Below are 19,783 nucleotides of genomic sequence, written 5' to 3' on the forward strand. Positions count from 1 at the left end.
GCCCAGATTGCCAAGCAAGAGGTTACATACCTTGGTTATAAGATAAAACAGGGCCAGAGGTGGCTAACACAGGCTATAAAAAAACCATCCTCCAGATCCCTGAGCCGGCTAACCCTAGACAAGTGAAAAAATTTCTGAGAACTGTGGGATATTGCCAGTTATAGATCTTGGGGTTTGCAGAAAAGGCCAGGCCCCTATATAAAGGGACCAAAAAAAACAGGGACTAAAAATGGACTGAGCCAATAAAAGAGGCCTTCCAAGAGCTCAGGCAAGCCTTGCTAAAAGCTCCTGCCCTTGCCCTCCCTGATCCATCTAAGCCTTTCCAATTATTTGTAGATGAAAAGCGGGGGATAAAAAAAGGGGTACTAACACAGAGATGGGGACCACGGAAGCGACCTGTAGCTTACCTTTCCAAGAGACTGGACCCAGTGGCAGCCGGATGGCCACCTTGCCTCCGTATCATCATGGCCACCATGCTCTTAGTCCACGATGCTGATAAACTGACTTATGGACAGAGACTCTTGGTCTACACTCCTCATGCCATAGAGAGAGTTTTAAAGCAAATCCCAGGTAAATACATTTCTAATGCCCGCTTGACATACTACCAGGCCTTGCTACTTGACACCCCACGGATTCATTTCCAAACGCCCTACACTCTAAATCCGGCCACTCTTTTGCCCAATCCAGAGAAAAATAGCCCCCTCCATGATTGTGATGAGATACTGGCTGGGGTAACAGCAATGCAAAAGGACTTAACCGATACTCCACTGGATAACAGTGAGCTAAAATGGTTCACAGATGGCAGCAGTTATGTGAAAGATGGACAGAGACGGGCGGGAGCCACAGTAGTAGATGACTCTGGACAGACGATATGGGCAGAGGCCCTTCCCCCGGATACCTCAGCACAAAAGGCAGAGTTAATTGCCCTGATTCAAGCATTAGAGAGAGCCAAAAAATAAAAATAAATAACTATTTTCACTGACAGTCGCTATGCTTTTGGCATGGTACACATCCAGGGCCCGATATATCAGAAACGGGGGTTTTTGACAGCTAAAAAAAAAATTAAAAACTTGCCTAAAATCCGTAGACTTTTAGAGGCTGTACAGATGCCTCGGGCTGTGTCAATAGTACACATACCTAGACATCAAAAGGGTGACAGCCCCACGGCACGAGGAAATTGTGCCACAGACCTGGCAGCTCAAAAAGTAGCTGAGAAAGATTTCATCACCCCTGTGTTGGCGATCGGACTTCCACCTCCAGGTATGGAAACTCTGCCCCCAACCCCTGAGTATTCATCCACAGACCTTGCTTAGATCCAAAAACACACCAACCTTCAAAAAAGTAAAGATAGATGGTACCGAGACTCAGATGGCTACTCGATACTCCCTGCTCAGTTGGGACGGCAACTATGTGAGCATTTGCACTTGTCTACTCATCTGGGAGAAAAGAAGACTCTGATGCTCTTTCAAACTGCGCGCCTGCGATTTCCCCGGCACCAGACAACTGTAGAGAACATAGTGCATGCTTGTAAGGCGTGTCAACAGATGAGGCCAAGAAAAGGACAACATGCAGGACTGAGGTATAGGGGAAAAGGACCAGGGCAACACTGAAAAACAGATTTCACCGAGGTAAGGCCAGGCAAATATGGTTACCGGTACTTGTTAGTGTTGGTGAATACCTTCTCAGGGTGGGTAAAAGCTTTTCGTACAAAGGAAAAAACCGCGATGATAGTGACAAAAAAAAATTTAAAAAAAGTTCCCAGGTTTGGCCTGCCAGTGACCATCGGCTCTGATAATAGACCTGCTTTTGTGAGTCAAATAGTTCAGAGCCTTGCCCTAGCCCTGGGGACTAAATAAAAGTTACATTGTAAATACAGTCCACAGAGCTCAGGGCAAATAAAAAAAATAAATCAGACTCTAAAAAAAACTTCAACTAAATTGGCTATAGAGACTGGCAAGGACTGGGTGACCCTCCTTCCCTTCGCCCTCTTCCGTGCGTGTAATACTCCTTATCAACTTAATCTGACCCCATTTAAAATTCTGTATGGGAGACCTCCACCTGTATGTCCAATATTTAAAGGAAAAAAACTACCGCCTCCCACGTTGGGACAATTCTAAGAGGCCTTGATGGCCTTAAGCAAGGTGCACTCTCATGTCTAAAAACTGCTCCAAAAAATGCATGTGGGTCAAAATAAAAAAACTATTCCCTCACATGACATTGGCCCAAAAGATTGGGTATGGGTCAAAAGGCACCAAACCAAGGCACTAAAACCCAAATAAAAGGGTCCTTATGTTGTTCTTCTTACCACCCAATTGCCCTAAAGGTCGACGGTATCGGGCCTTGGGTACATTGCAACCACATACGCCCAGCTACTTCAGCAAAACAAGGAGACGCTAAAAAAATAAAAAGCGTCTCTACACCCATCCAACCCCGAGGCTAAAGCTCCGGCGTCATCGACAAGACCAAGACAACTCGTCTAGACCATCTTATGGATGACCATGTTACTCTGCTCCAAAGCTGCCAGCGTGAACCTGCACCAACCCGTCAAAATCACCTGAAAACTGCAAAATGGACTAACACGTGAAATGCTTAACTCCACCACCGCAATACATCCACCAAATACTTGGTGGCCAGACTTATACTTTGACCTTAAGCCGGTGATAAATATACGCTAAAAGAGGGGCAAGCTCAAAAATCATGCATTCTGGGCATGTCCAGGTGCGCCCAGACATAACTAAAAGATCTGTGGGGAGATTCAGGGGGGACTCTGTGCTGCCCTAAAAAAAAAGTGTTGTTTTTATGCTGATCACACAAAAATAGTTAAAAAATCTATGGCCAAAAGAAGAGAGGGACTAGCCCAACATAAACGAAAACGTGAGGCTCAACAAAGATGGTTTGAGTCTTGGTTTCAACAATCCCCTTGGTTGACCACCCTAATCTCCACCTTGCTGAGACCCCTGCTAATACTTTTACTAATGCTTACCTTTGGCCCATGTACTATCGATAGACTTGTAGCCTCTGTAAAAAACGCATAAATACTGTACAGCTGTTTGTGCTTCGACAACAATATCAAACTGTGTCTCAAGACCGAGAGGAAGAGTCCTCTATATGATCTAAGGACAGGGGGGAATGTTAGGGACCAAACGATGGGCTCTAGGACCTGAGTCATGTTTACCAGAAAGAGACAGGATATGCGCTCATCCTGCCTGGCCAATCATGTAATGCCAGCTACTCCTGTAACTGAGACAAAGAACTGCCTGTATATAAGCCGCCATACTCCTTTGTTCAGGGCTCTTGTCGGATTCCCTTGTGTGGGATGAGACTTGGGCCCTAGCGCGCTAGAGATAAACTCCCTTCTTGCCCTTGCATTACCCTGGTGGACTTGCTCGCTCTCTCGGTCGGTTCAGAGATACGGGCTCGGAGCATAACACAGCCCAGCATTTCACATAATGTATTCTGCATAGAAGTTAAATAAGCAAGGGTGACAATATACATACGGCCTTGTCATACTCCTTTCCCAATTCTGAACAAGTCCATTGTTCCATGTTCTGTTCTTAACTGTTGTTTCTTGACCTGCATGAAGGTTTCTCAGGATTCAAATAGGTTTAACAAACATAAAATAAGCACACTAACTACAGCTAAATATTTTCTTCTCTAATGAAGCATTTAACAGAATAAATGTCATAAGTCTTAAGGGGAAATACTTTTGTTTCTTTAGGCAGGTGAATTCCTAACGTCTTATTTGAACAAGTATAATGTAATCTCACAAATTGAAAATAAATAAATATAACAAAAAAACTAGTGTCTAAAAAGTGATTACTAAACTAAGTGTGGTCCCAGAACAACTACATGATCTAAGGGAAAGCTCATAATTTCATTAAAATACTTTAGAAATTTCCAGATGAAAATGTAATTCCACAAAATCTAAACAAACCAAATATTCTAAATATAAAAATTAAAAAACACTCTCCTGCTTAAACAATAATTATACACTGCATATAGGAAATCCCAGTAACAGCATAGTCAAACCCCAGACCTGAGATGGGTTATGTCATCTCTCTGAACCCTGGCTTCCTGCCTATCTCTATGAAAACGGAGATAACACTATCTACCTCATTGGGTTGTTGGGACATTAAGATATGTAAACCATTTAGGAGAGGGTCTGACACACCAAGTACTCTATGGACACTAGTTACTATCTCTCTACAGCATTCAGCACATACTAAGAGCTCAATTAATACTTGCTAAATGAATGACTAACCTATAGGAAAAAAATGGAGTTTTCACAGCAATTGGAATCTAGCCAAACCTAACTCAAAAAAATTATGAAATTATTTAAGTCCTGTTGGCCCAATTCAGGAAGTTATTTTGGAACCATGCATTACTGAGATAATTAAAATAACATTTCATTCAAATATTTAAGTACCTACTACGTGTCAGACACTGGGCACCTAGAAACAAACAAGATACACTTTCTATCTCAGAGTTTACACTAAATAAGTTGAATAAATAACTGAATAGTTGAAAAGGAACTCAGAAGCCTTCTCGTCTAACACCATGCATTTTAAATATAAGGAACATGAAGTCCAGAAAAGTTCAGTTTGGCCAAAGACACAAACTAGGTAGTGAGGAGCCAAGACTGGAACTCGGGTCTGATCCTCTGCAGCCTGCATCGCAGTGACTCGGGGTCTTCAACATGACACAGAGATGAAGACCATAATCAGCCACTAACAAAGGTCCTTCTAAATTATCTTAACTGGATAATGGAATTCCAGTCAGACTTCAAGGGAGCTACTCAAGGCACAAAAATAAAATCTACTGTGATCACTTGGCAAAGGTCTTGATTGACAGAAGGACTTCTTGGATGGTTGGGAATCAGTGAAAAGTCTGTCCCACATTAGTGGTCACATCTTCAGCCTCCCAGAGACAACAATAAAACAACACACCCTGCACTGCTACACACTTAATTACACACTTAACTGCCAGGAATATGAAAGGACAAATAATTACCTTAAATGTACCATTCTGATTTTTCATGTAAGAGACCAAAAATATATCCACTGGAAGAAGTGCTGATGTGATCAGTGCAATGGCCAGAGAAAAAATGGCGGTTATGGTGGAGACAACTTCACTTTCCCGCTGACTCTGATATTTGCGAACATATATCCAGCAGAACGCCAAAATAGCCTGAAACAGACAGAAGGAAACGTTTTGTTACTGCCTTATCTATGCTCTAATACTGATTTTATAATGTGTTTTAAAGTTCCTGGTTGGACACTTTATGTCAAATAAAGATGCTTTCAGATGTGCACGGAGAAGTCCCCCACCCCTTACAAACTTAGTCAGGATTTATCATTTTCAAAGCCAAGTTCATTAAAGCAGTACATCATCACTGGGGTGCCAAGACACCAAAACACAAGCAAAGGTTGTTGATAACAGTACTCAGTTACATATTTCCTCACAAACAGTATGACCATTAATGGCTGACACATTACAGTTGTAACCACCTCTGAATACTTTTCCCTATACATTTTCCCAAGCTAAAGGAGATGTAACTGAAAGTTGTTTCCCATTGTTCATTGCAGCACTATTTACAACAGCCGGAACATGGAGCAACCTAGATGTCCATCAACTGATAAATGGATAAAGAAGTTGTTATCCATATACACAATGGAATATTACTCAGCCATAAAAAGGAACGCCTTTGAGTCAGTTCTAATGAAGTGGATGAACTTAGAACCTATTATACAGAGTGAAGTAAGTCAGAAACAGAAAGATAAATATCATATTCTAAGACATATACATGGAATCTAGAAAAATGGTACTGAAGAATTTACTTACAGGGCAGCAGTGGAGAAACAGACATAAAGAATAGATTTGTGGACATAAGGCAAGGGAGGAGAGGGTGAGATGTATGGAAAGAGAACATGGAAACTTACATTACCATATAGATTGCCAATGGGAATTTGCTATATGGCTAAGAAACTCAAACAGGGGTGGGATGGAGAGGGAGATGGGAGGCAGGTTCAAAAGGGAGGGGATATATGTATACCAATGGCTGATTCATGTTGAGGTTTGACAGAAAACAAAATCTGTAAAGCAAGTATCCTTCAATAAAAAAAAACCTAATTAATTTAAAAAAAAGTTATTCTATCCTGTTCTTACCACAGAAGCATCACAAACCACCACCCAAACTGAAATTAACTTCTGTCCCTTTGTGACAGTTCAAGAGTATCATTCAGCTAAAGGTTAACTGTCAACAATCACCATGCGATCAACGGATTATACTGTAATTCACATTTTAAAGGGTATTAAATAAAGAAGACGAGAAGGCAATGGCACCTCACTCCACTACTCTTGCCTGGAAAACGCCATGGATGGAGGAGCCTGGTGGGCTGCAGTCCACAGGGTCACAAAGAGTCGGACACAACTGAGCGACTTCACTTTCTCTCTTTCTATAGTTTTTGCTGGAGAAGGAAATGGCAAGCCACTCCAGTGTTCTTGCCTGGAGAATCCCATGGACAGAGGGGCCTGGTGGGCTGCAGTCTATGGGGTTGCAAAGAGTCAGGCATGACTAAGCAACTAGCACACACAAAGAAGAATGAACACTGAAAATGGGTGCATGTGCATTACAAGGACCTTTCCAGGGGAAAAAGCACACTCAGAGGTACTGAGGTTGACATCTGTAATCCAACAGATTACACCAACATCCTTCCAGAAATTAACACAGAGTAAAGTGCCAGGAGCCAGAGTGAGGAATCCCGCCCATGGCAAAGGTCATGAGGAAGGAAGCCCGACAAAACGCAAAGGCGTGATCTGACTTCAGGGGTTCCCCCTGAGTTTTCCTGAACATCTACCCCCAGAAACCAGAGTCTGCCTGCCTTATTGTACTGTGCTTTTCCACTCTTCTGACATTCTCTGGAAAAAGTTAACTTAGGGCTTCAGTCTCTTGCATATGAAAGCAATGTTTCAGCTCAAACCCCTCTGATGGCTCCCTAACTTGCATGACAGATTCCCCCAGACTTTTTACAATTTGTGAATTGCTTACAGCCCCCCAACTGCGAGAGGCACAAAGCTTAAAGCATCTTAAAGATACAGAGCCTTTTCTAAAGAGCTAAAAATTATATTGGTGACGGGTTTTCACTGTTGAGGCAACGAATGCTGCCAAGCTTCCATATTCTTTATCTTTTAGGCACCTGGAGGATGATATTAATCAATGTAATTGGGATATAGAAAAAGGAATATAGTACTTTTGATGCAAGCAACGCTAGACTTTTGAGTTAATTACTTTTCTCTTTGTTATAAATCACTGTACTCCTTTTACTTGTTATAAATTGTTGTATCCTTGCTATATAAGAATGTAACTTTATTTAGTGCTTTCTGAGAGTGGCACCAGACTTTGGAAGAACAACACAAGTAAGTCTTCTGGTTGACAAACCCTTATCAGAAAAGGGCTGTAAAATGTTAATTGGCCTTCTGGCCAGAAGATGATGTAAATCACCTAAGACTTATGTATACAACTAGGTATGCAGAGAGAAAGCCTGGTCTCGATAAGAGTCAGGGCTGCTGACACTGCTTAATTTTATATTACCCATTGATCTCTATATACAACAAAATTTATAAAAGGCCGTCTGGACAATAGAGGAGGGGCCAGTCACTGGAAAGACTGGTTTCTCCCGTGTGGTCTATTCTCCTTCTCTCTTTTTCTGGCTGAATTCCCATCTAGGGCGTGGAGGCTCGCCATGTCTACTTACTTGCCCTAGCTTCTAAGTCCCGTGAGAGAGGGAGCCCAAGGAGGGGCACCCTCCGCTATTCAAATGAGCACCAGTGGCCTAACGTAGATGGTGCAAACTTCTTGTCCTGAAGTTTTATTGGCTTTCCCCGTAAACCAAGTTATTCAGCCTCTTTTCTCCACTAAATTTCCTATTATACTATTTCCTCTTAATTTCTTTTAAATTTCTAATTAAATACATATGTTTTTCCTCGCCACGCCGTCCCCGCTTCGAATTACCCTGGATCCACTGGGGCTGGACCCCGGTAGTAAAGGACTTTACTCTGGCATCAGAATTCTCTGGAGGACCACTATAGCAATTTCTAATTCAATAGGTCTGGAGAGGGTCCAGAAAACCTGTATTCGTAACAAGTTCCCAGGAAGGCTGATGCTGGTCCAGAGACTACACTTTGAGAATCTCTGCTTTACTCAATCATAGGGGATGGCAGCCAGATCCTAAATGGGTGATTCTCAACCTTGGCTGTGTTAGAATCCCCTTGGTAAAAACTTAAAATTTCTTTATGGCCTCCCCCAAATCACTTTCAGAGACAGGCTTCTCCAGGCATCAGCACGGAGGATCCCAATCTGAGGCAAACTTGGGAATCAAGGTTTTAAGTAAGCTCTATAAAAGCACTGGGACACAAGCTTTGTTCTGTCCTTTCACGCTTTTCAACAGATTTAAGTTTTGGTGCAGACAAGGTATGGGTTCCCTGGAGAAAGAGATCCAGGCATGGCTTTCTTGACATATAAGAAGCCATTTTTGGCATAAGCTACTTTCTGATCTAAGCCTGGCCACAATGCTTGCCCTTGGACAGATCTCAGTAATTAAAGATCTAGAGGGAACAAAATGATGCAGAAGCAAACGACTCTATCAAGCAAGAGAAGTAAGTACAGCAAAGACAGTACATCAGTTGTAAACACTCCCAGGTCTGTTTCAAAGATTGTGCTCAAGTGTTCAACTATGAGATCAACTGGAATCTGAGGGATGATGCTAATCTTTTCTGACCCTCCTTGGTTTCTGTCTAAGACCCAAGCCCTTTCATGAATATGTATGACCCTTAGCTTTAAACTTCCCCAATCTTGCTGATGAGGACTGCCTTTTCCTGCCTTAGGAAAGACCCCCAGTGTTCTCCCTTCTCCTGATCTTTGGCTTGGTTGTATCTGCTGGCTCAACACTCATCAATAGGCAAACCTAGTTTTTCATGTAACATTATTTCCCTTTTGGGTATCATACTTCAGGAGCCAGAAATGAACTAGGAACACCACCTAACTAGTTATAGTTTCTAAATTCTCCCATCACAATCAACAGAAAGGAACCGTTCCATCACTGCAGAAAAACCTCCTTTGCCCCTCCATAATTAACCCCTCTCTCCACTTCCCTCTGGCTCAGTTGGTAAAGAATCTGCTTGCAATACAGAAGATCTGGGTTCGATCCCTGGGTTGGGAAGATCCCCTGAAGGAGGTCATGGCAACCCACTCCAGTGTTCTTGCTTGGAGAACTCCCTTGGACAGAGGAGCCTGGTGGGCTATAGTCCACAGGTTCACAGAGAGTCAGACATGATGGAGTGACTAAGTGCACCACTCCCTAGCCCTTGAGAACCACTATCTATTATCTGCGCCCACAGCTTCTGCTTCTTCTAGAATGTCAATGTACTTACACAGTATGTCTTTTGAGTACAGCTTCTTTTAGTTAACTTAATGAATCTGAAATCCATCCAAGTTGTTGCATGTAATTTCTTTACATTACTAACATTTCAGCTGGTGTCAGAACAGCAGGAAAAAATAAAGTGAAAAGAAAAATGTGCACTTCAGAACATGGATGTTGGAGAAAAAGAAATAAAAGGAAATGTAGGGAGGGAAGAAGGAAAAAGGACGGAAAAAGACCTTTATTCAAATTCTTAACAATTTACTAATTTCATTTTGTTTTGGAAAATATTCTTTTATAAAATGTTACTTATATTAATATTTCACGGGTTTGTTTCTAAATTGACAAATATAGCTTTCCCCAAATTATTTTGGAAGTCACTGGAAGATGAGCCTTTCTATCCTTAGCAGCAGCTCAGACAAAAAACGGAATAAACTTTTTGCTGGACTTGAAGAATATCTGCACTTGTACAAAGTTTGAAGCGGCAGGCATTACTGAAGAGGAAGGAGCTTGCCAATAACAGGCAGTCGAGCAGGAAAAGAGCAACCTGGGCAAACAGTTAAGCCGGAGGTTCCCAAACTTTTAGGGGTTTGGGGAAACTTTATTAAAACAGACCCCAAAGAGCTTTTTGTTTTCAGGTTAAATCTATCAATAGTTACACTACATCATAAAATAAACCAACTGTCCTCATCTGTAAGATAAGAATATTTCTTTCATAGCAGGTTATAGGAACTGAGTGTAAAGACTTTAGCACAGTGCCTGGGCTAGCAACTGCTCAACAAAGAGCAGCAATTATTATTAAATGTCATATGAAATAACATTTTTAGAGAACCCATGAAAGAAACTAATATATAATTCTGCTAAGTCATAAGGAAAGATTTAGAGCAGTCCCCAACCCCTCCCAAGTGATTCTGACTTAACTGGTTTGGGCATTAGGGCTTTTAATACTCCCCAGGTGTCTAATGAGCAGTCAAGGTGGAGAAGTACCTGGGCAGAGGCAGGAGTGAGAATCAAGGAACACATGCCGCTTGAGATCTTGTCAAACTGCAGATTCTGATTCTGCAGGGCTAGGGCCCCATATTTGTATTTCTAACAAGTTCCCAGATGATCCCCTCACTTGGAGTAACAAAAAGAACTTGCTTTACAGAAACGGAGACTCAACCTTAAACAGTAATGGGAAATGCAATTTGAGAGATGGTGTAAGCCAAATTATTGACAATCCTATGGGGGTGAGGACTAGGGTGAAGGGCTCAGATTTAATATAGTAAATGTGGACAGTTAAATTATAGGCTTGGAGGAGCCAAGTCTAACCTTTCCTTATGTGACAGAAGAAAATGAAGCCCATCCTGTTTGCCCAAGATAAAGCTGTCAGTTTCAGTGTTCTGAATATTTAACACAGTCTTCTAATCTTTAATCCAGTTCTCATCTAATAATCCACAAATTAAAAAGTGGCAGCAGTTCTCAAAGTGTTAAGTCCCCAGACCCCTGGCAGCCCCACAACTCTTTCTGGGGATCTGCAACTTGAAAACTGTTCTCACAATACTACTAAAATGTCATTTGCCCTTTCCACATTGATATTTGACACTTTAGCCCCTGACTTTTTTAATAATCCACGGAGGAAAATGTGAATGTGCTCAAGTAGAGATGGCTGTCTCCAGGAAAAGCATCCTATGTTAAGAGCTGAAAGCCAAAGGAGGCACTACTTCCAAGAAACAACATTTTCACTTGAAAGCGCAAATGACTATGTATCCAAGACTGTGAGCTTGGCAATTTCTCACTACTTATTTCTGAGACATTTCTTCTGACAAGATCAGTGGTGATACTGATGGATGTGATATTTGATTTATGTAATGAAATATATCCGTTATTTCGAAGATCTGCTTAGCTCATTGAACCAGTTATTTCCTAAATGACCAAATGCATCATATTATAAAACCACATATAGGGGAAAGAACAAAAGTTCATTGATAGGGTTTCAAATCCCATATTTCATTCTAAGCAGCTTCTACTTACTAAGTTTTGATATAATATTATACTGAACAATGTCACAATGACCTAAAAGATACTCTGCTTCCAACTATGTATCACTAAAATCTCATGGTAACCTCTCAAAATGTTGGATGCAGAAGCAGACATGAGAATCCAGTTCTCATCTAATAATCCACAAACTAAAGGGATTTCCAGAAAATTAAACAATGGCCCTCATTACTAATTTAGTCCTATTCTAAACATCTAATTTCAAACCTTTAATTCTATTTTCATTTTATTTTGTTCCTGCTGTAATATCACCAACTTAAATGCTTTCCCTTCCTTTTCTATCCAAACTTTGCCTCTATTCCACACTCTCCCAAAATTGTTCTTTATTCTCTCAAGTCCTATTTAATTTTAAAATCATACTTTGGTTTTCAGTACTTAATAGACCTGTTTCAAGAATTCTTATTTTCCCACCTATCTTCAGGCCCTCTTAAAGGTCACATTTTATTTGCATCCTCCTACAATTTATAGCATAACTGCTGTATCTGAAATGTTTATTCATTGATAATTGCCAAATTATTCTCCCTGAACTTTGATACAGGTTATGTGCTCCTTTGTTTTCCTCTAAACTGTCAGGAAGGGAGAAATTTACTTTTCCTTCTTAAGTTCTTTTGCCTGGTCTAACAATTAAATTGACACAAGCTAGATCAACAGGAGAAAATCAAATATTTAATAACATGTATACTGTACAGACCAGGGTTCAGCAATACGTGAACCGTGAACTTCCTGATGTTCAAGCTGGTTTTAGAAAAGGCAGAGGAACCAGAGATCAAATTGCCAGCATCCACTGGATCATGGAAAAAGCAAGAGAGTTCCAGAAAAACATCTATTTCTGCTTTATTGACTATGCCAAAGCCTTTGACTGTGTGGATCACAATAAACTGAGGAAAATTCTGAAAGAGATGGGAATACCAGACCACCTAATCTGTCTCCTGAGAAATCTGTATGCAGGTCAGGAAGCAACAGTTAGAACTGGACATGGAACAGACTGGTTCCAAATAGGAAAAGGAGTACGTCAAGGCTGTATACTGTCACCCTGCTTATTTAACTTATATGCAGAGTACATCATGAGAAATGCTGGACTGGAAGAAGCACAAGCTGGAATCAAGATTGCCGGGAGAAATATGAATAACCAGATATGCAGATGACACCACCCTTATGGCAGAAAATGAAGAACTAAAGAGCCTCTTGATGAAAGTGAAAGTGGAGAGTGAAAAAGTTGGCTTAAAGCTCAACATTCTTAAAACTAAGATCATGGCATCTGGTCCCATCACTTCATGGGAAATAGATGGGGAAACAGTGAAAACAGTGTCAGACTTTATTTTTTGGGGTTCCAAAATCACTGCAGATGGTGACTGCAGCCGTGAAATTAAAAGACACTTAGTCCTTGGAAGAAAACTTATGACCAACCTGGATAGCATATTTAAAAGCAGAGATACTAGTTTGCCAACAAAGGTCCGTCTAGTCAAGGCTATGGTTTTTCCAGTGGTGGTGAATGGATGTGAGAGTTGGACTGTGAAGAAAGCTGAGCGCCGAAGAATTGATGCTTTTGAAGTGTGTGGTGTTGGAGAAGACTCTTGAGAGTCCCTTGGACTGCAAAGAGATCCAACCACTCCCTCCTAAAGGAGACCAGTCCTGGGTGTTCATTGGAAGGACTGATTCTGAGGCTGCAACGCCAATACTTTATCCACCTCATGTGAAGAGTTGACTCATTGGAAAAGACCCTGATGCTGGGAGGGATTGGGGGCAGGAGGAGAAGGGAATGACAGAGTTTGAGATGGCTGGATGGCATCACCTACTCAAACCACATGAGTTTGGTTGAACTCCAGGAGTTGGTGATGGACAGGCAGGCCTGGCGTGCTGCAATTCATGGGTTCCAAAGAGTCAGACACAACTGAGCAACTGAACTGAACTGATACTGTAAAGGGGAAGTACCCAAGAAAACTTAACAAAATGGCCAAAGCCCTCACTTTAAATACCACCTTCAGCTATAGACAGAGGATGCTGGAAGTGATGCCTTGGGACCTGAACTGGGAGGAAGGCACTTCACATGCAAGTAGAAAGCTAAAGTTTGGTAAACAAACTTTTGCTGGGCCAGGCAGGGACAAAAGGACACAGAGGGACTCTCTCAGCTCTAGGCTCACCAAACCTACCCCACATTCTTTGCAGGTATCTCTGGTTATAAAACTTATTTTGGAGACAGGGCCCTGATCCAAATTCTTCCAGAGGCTAAGGCAGATGTAAAAAGAAATATTTCCTGAGTCTTCCATTTCTTACAAATAACCAGTCTAAACTAATCCCCATGCCAGAGAGACATTTTGGGGTGTCAAATTTTGTTCCCCTACAAAGTCAAGTGAATACAATAGTCTGGAAAAGCCCAAGTACAGGCTGTGGAAACCAAAGCCAACTTCAGGTCTTTCCCTTTCTCCAAGCAGAAAAAAACATGTTCCAAGGTAAAGGCATTACTTTCTGGGCAGGTGGTAAAGGCTACAAAAGAAGCCTTTTCAAGTTTTCACACACTGCATGAAGGATGCAGTTTCTGTTGCAACATTTACAAGAAAAAAACATACTATACAGATTGCAGACACGGTAACAGAATCTAGAAAGTAAAGTAAAATGAGGCAAATTTTGATTTCAAGAAGTAAACTGGATATTTTTTTTTTTCTTTTTGGTTTGATTTTGTTGTTTCCCTACTGACAAGTGGCATTAATACTTCAGGACACTGAAGAAACAACAGGTTGGGCTGAAGACTACCGGGAAGTGAGACTGGGGAGGGGAACGAAGAGAAATAAACTGAACTCCCAATTAAAAGGGTTTTAACATGGGTCACGGAAATAAAAGCTAGGCCACCTGACCCACGTTTTGCTGCCTGGATAAGCAGGAGTCAGGCGGCTGGGATGAAGTCAGAGAGGTGGGCACACAGACCCTGACCCTGGAAGTAACCAGGGCCCCAACTCCGCGGCACAGGTGTCTCAGCCATCAAAGACCAGGAAGGAAGGCGAAAGCCGGCGTCAGAACGCACGTCACCAAGGCAGTACCATACAATAGGGGAGAGAAGGCTGCGGACCCCACGGCCCTAAAGGCTGGGACACGGTGGAGCCTCTCCGAGCGCACAACCGGCTCGCGAGCCGACGACGCGGCGCCCGCGGGACGCGCGCAGGCGGGAGCTGCCTGCCTCCGGGGCCGGTCCTCTCGGCGCCCCGCTCCCCCGTGCGCAGGGCCCTCTGTTCAGGCCCGAGTCCGGGGCACTGGCTGCGCCCCAGGGACCACCCAGAGCCCGCAGCCGGCCGCCGGCGCGCCCCTCCCGCGGCCCGCCCCCACCCGGCGCCTTCGCGGCGGCCGCCGGAGCGGGAGAGGCGGGACGAGGAAGTCGGGGCCCCGGCTGCCAGCGGCGGGGCCGCCCCCGTACCCCGGCCAGGCCCCGGGTCACGCCAAGCACCTCCCCTACCAGGAGAAGGAGGCCGAAGATGCACCAGCCGATCACCAGCTCGGCGGACGCCGCGCCCGCAGCCGCCGCCGCCGCCATCTTCGCTTCCGGCCGGGACAGCCCCGGTGAAGCGGGGACAAGAAAGGGGAGGGAGGAACCCGCGCAGGACGCGGCGCTCGCGCACCCTAAAGGTTAAAGGGGCGAAGGGGCGGAGCGCTGGTTGCCTAGGAGACCCGCTGCGAGCGGCCCCTGGCGACAGCGGCCGGGGGCGGGGCGCGTCGGGGCGCCGTGACGTCATGCACGGCCGGCAGCGGGCGGTGCTGGGTTCTGAAGGACGTAGTCTCCCAGCGGCGTCACGTAACTGGCTGCTGTCCGGAAACGCCCAGGCGCCCATGGGCTAAGCAGCAGGTTTGTCAACAGAGGCAAGTCGCCTCAGGGGCTTCCACTGCCATTGTAAGGGAAGAAGCTCCCTAGTCTCCTTGGCAGAAGAGCCGCTCAATTAGCAGAAGGCCTCTCCAGGTTGTAGGAATGGCAGACTTTCCCAGCTGCCCAAATGACTCTGATTTGCTGGCACCTGGGCCCAGCCTGAGTAGCTGCTGAGGTGGACGCTGTCTTATCATGGGATGTTATGGCCTTTGTAGGGTGGCTCAGACGGTAAAGAATCTGTCTGTAATTTGGGAGACCTGGGTTCCATCCCTGGGTTGGGAAGATCCCCTGGAGGAGGGCATGGCAACATACTCCAGTGTTCTTACCTGGAGAATCCAATTGACAGAGAAACCTGGCAGGCTGTACAGTCCATGGGGTCACAAAGAGTTGGATGACAGTGACTGCTACTGCTGCTGCTGCTAAGTCGCTTCAGTCATGTCCGACTCTGTGCGACCCCATAGACAGCAGCCCACCAGGCGCCCCCATCCCTGGGATTCTCCAGACAAGAATACTGGAGTGGGTTGCCATTTCCTTCTCCAATGCATGAAAGTGAAAAGTCAAAGTGAAGTCGCTCAGTCGTGTCCGACTCTTCGCAACCCCATGGAGTGCAGCCCATCAGGCTCCTCCGTCCATGGGATTTTCTAGGCAAGAGTACTGGAGTGGGGTGCCAGACTAAGCACACTTAAATCTCTACATGCCTGTGGATTTCCATGATAACTTTATACCCTAATGGTACTTGACTTTCTGAACATACTATATGAAATCACAGCTTCTCACTAGAAGCTGTGATTTCATATAATATATATTATAATTATAATGTTTGAAAGTGAATGAGATAATCCACACAGACCCAAAGTGAAGCACAGGGAATGGTCCTGAGATGGCCTGCCTGGGTCCACTGGAGTGTGGGTACATTGTTAACCAGTGAAATGAACAAGATGTACTTGTAATTTAACCACAACTCTATGTATGAATCTCACATCTCTTTACAATGCATTAAGTGGTGCTGTTATCCCCTAACCAGGATCTGTTTTGGGTTGGAATCCTGCTGAATGGAAGGAGTGCAGTGTCTCCCTTCCTGGACGATATGAGGGAAGAAGAAAATAGAGAAGATAGTTTTACTGTGACATGTAACATCAAAGGTGGCTTCTTGCTCTCTGAACTTGCCCATGTTTGACTGTGACTCTCCTGCAGGCCATTCACTTTTCCAGAGACTGCCCTCATGGTTTCCTAAAAGTGAATTGTAGAGACATCTCTACTCTAGGAGGCCACTTGGAAATCCCCCTACTGGCTGCAGGAAACACTATGGTCACTTAAACTCTGCCTCTCCATGCTAAGCTCTCCTATTACTCTACTAAAGGCGCACTAGCTTGGAGGAGAGCCTTAAGACAATGCCAGGCCAGATCTCATCAAGAAAATTAGAGATACCAAGGGAATACCAATACCAATGAAATCATGCAAAGATAGGCACAAAAAAGGACAGAAATAGTATGGACCTAACAGAAGCAGAAGATATTAAGAAGAGGTGGCAACAATACACAGAAGAACTATACAAAAAAGATCTTCATGACCCAGATAACCACGATGGTGTGAGCACTCACCTAGAGCCAGACATCCTGGAATGTGAAGTCAAGTGGACCTTAGTAAATATCATTACGAACAAAGCTGTTGGAAGTGATGGAATTCCAGTTGAGCTCTTTCAAATCATAAAAGATGATGCTATAAAGTGCTGCACTCAATATGCCAGCAAATTTGGAAAACTTGGCAGTGGCCACAGAACTGAAAAAGGTCAGTTTTCATTCCAATCCCAAAGAAAGACCAAAAAATGTTCAAACTACCACACAATTGCACTCATTTCACATGGTAGCAAAATAATGCTCAAAATTTTCCAAGCCAGGTATCAACAGTACGTGAACTGTGAACTTCCAGATGTTCAAGCTGGATTTAGAAAAGGCAGAGATAGCAGAGGTATAAAAAATAAATGTGATTATACAACTTAAAGTAATGTTGAAATCACTTTATGAGTAGAAATTACAATAAAAACTGATTTTTAAATGTATGATATTTAAAAATGATCCAGAACACTCTCAATAACTTTAACAAAGGAAGCATTGTTTGTTTGTTTTTCATTTGTAACGTATGTATTTCTCTTTTTGCTAACAATAGGGCTCCTTTCCTGACTCCAATAGCTATTCTTTTTCATCATTGGAGTCTGTTTGCTTCATTTCTGGGCAGAGGTTCTCAGATTATGTTTGAAACCAAAGTATAACTGTTAGTGTTTAATTCCCACATATTAATGATTTATTGGTTATAAGATTTTGCAAGACCACTTGGTCCTCATAGTGTTTATGGGGCTAAAGGAGCCTAGATCTACCATAGATCTAGATCTAACCATACCTGAAGTCTGCATGCATGCTCAGTTGCTTAGTTGTGTCCAACTCTTTGCAACTTTATGGACTGTAGCCCACTCAGTCACTCGGTCAGTCAGTTCAGTCACTCAGTCGTGTCTGACTCTTTGCAACCCCATGAATCGCAGCCCGCCAGGCCTCCCTGTCCATCACCATCTCCCGGAGTTTACTCAAATTCACGTCCATCGAGTCAGTGATGCCATCCAGCCATCTCATCCTGGGTCGTCCCCTTCTCCTCCTGCCCCCAATCCCTCCCGGCATCAGTCTTTTCCAATGAATCAACTCTTCGCATGAGGTGGCCAAAGTACTGGAGTTTCAGCTTTAGCATCATTCCCTCCAAAGAAATCTCAGGGCTGATCTCCTTCAGAATGGACTGGTTGGATCTCCTTGCAGTCCAAGAGACTCTCAAGAGTCTTCTCCAACACCACAGTTCAGAAGCATCAATTCTTCAGTGCTCAGCCTTCTTCACAGTCCAACTCTCACATACGTACATGATCACAGGAAAAACCATAGCCTTGACTAGACGGACCTTTGTTGGCAAAGTAATGTCTCTGCTTTTGAATATGCTATCTAGATTGGTCATAACTTTTCTTCCAAGGAGTAAGCGTCTTTTAATTTCATGGCTGCAGTCACCATCTGCAGTGATTTTGGAGCCCCCAAAAATAAAATCTGGCACTGTTTACACTGTTTCCCCATCTATTTCCCATGAAGTGATGGGACCAGATGCCATGATCTTTGTTGTCTGAATGTTGAGCTTTAAGCCAACTTTTTCACTCTCCAATTTCACTTTCATCAAGAGGCTTTTTAGTTCCTCTTCACTTTCTGCCATAAGGGTGGTGTCATCTGCATATCTGAGGTTATTGATAGTTCTCCTGGCAATCTTGATTCCAGCTTGTGCTTCTTCCAGCCCACTGTTTCTCATGATGTACTCTGCATAGAAGTTAAATAAGCAGGGTGACAATATACAGCCTTGACCTACTCCTTTTCCTATTTGGAACATGACCAGTTCTAACTGTTGCTTCCTGACCTGCATATAGGTTTCTCAAGAGGCAGGTCAGGAGGTCTGGTATTCCCATCTCTTGAACAATTTTCCACAGTTTATTGTAATCCACACAGTCAAAGGTGTGTGATCCACACAGTCAAAAGTAGCCCACTAGACTCCTCTATTCATGGGATTCTCCAGGCAAGAATACTGGAGTAGGTTGCAGTGCCCTCCTCCAGGGTATCTTTCTGACAGGGATTGAACCCACATCTCCTGCATTTCAGGCAAATTCTTTATGGCTGAGCCATCTGGTAAGGTCACCTGAAATATAATGTGAAACAATTTAAAACTGATCTTTAAGTTTTTAAACAATCAATAGGCTAAAGAGATTTATCTTTATATTTTCATTTGTTTCCAGATATATATTGTATCTTTTCTATTGTCTTTTTAATGATATAGAGAGTTTCAACCATTATAATAAAATTATCCTTTTAAAAATATTGTGATTAAAAATAAGAAAGTGGAACAAGCTGGTGGAGGAATAGGTGGACGTGGAGTACATCTCTCTCCACAGATACTCAGGAATACACCTTCAGACACAGAAGTAGGTGTACCTGGAGACACAGAGTGGACAGGAGTACCTGACCACCAGAAAAAAGAATATATAGAACCAGGCAAAACTCTGTAGGGCAAAGGAACTAGGGGGGAAAACAGGAGTCTTAGTAGGAGTGGACCTGAGCTCGCTGGGTGGGGGAACTGAAGTGCAGGGGTCCGATTGCCACATTGGGACAATTGAATCAGAGGAGAAACATTTGAGGCTGAAAGTGAAGCAGCTGCCCTTTGGCAGCCTAAATGGAATGAAAATCAGACAGTCCTTGCTGCAGCCATACATACCCTAGACAGGGATGTAGGTCCCCTAGAAGACGCAGCAGCTGGGAGCTGGGAGTATAGAGTTTGTGGAGCAATCCCAGGATGAGGGCTGCTGTTGACAGAGCCTGAGGGCAGAAAGCTGGACCAAGGGGACAGGAGGGAGGAGATTGTGGTGGGAAATGCCTGTGGAAAATGCCAGGCAGCCATGGAAGCAAGGCGA

At 43.5% G+C, this 19,783-nt stretch overlaps 1 protein-coding gene across 1 annotated transcript in view; it reads right to left on the reverse strand.

The window, feature by feature from the left end:
* LMBRD1 (LMBR1 domain containing 1) overlaps positions 1–15,089 on the reverse strand; it is a 143,759-nt gene extending 128,670 nt beyond the window's left edge. The window contains exons 1-2 of the mRNA XM_018058813.1: positions 14,899–15,089; positions 5,011–5,187 (exon numbers count right to left, since the gene is read on the reverse strand). Of these exons, the coding sequence (XP_017914302.1) occupies positions 5,011–5,187; positions 14,899–14,976 (255 nt within the window). The 5' untranslated portion in view covers positions 14,977–15,089. The remainder of the gene's footprint in view (positions 1–5,010; positions 5,188–14,898) is intronic.

This window comes from Capra hircus, chromosome 14 (genome assembly GCF_001704415.2).
Source record: "Capra hircus breed San Clemente chromosome 14, ASM170441v1, whole genome shotgun sequence".
In the NCBI taxonomy this organism is placed as follows: domain Eukaryota; kingdom Metazoa; phylum Chordata; class Mammalia; order Artiodactyla; family Bovidae; genus Capra; species Capra hircus.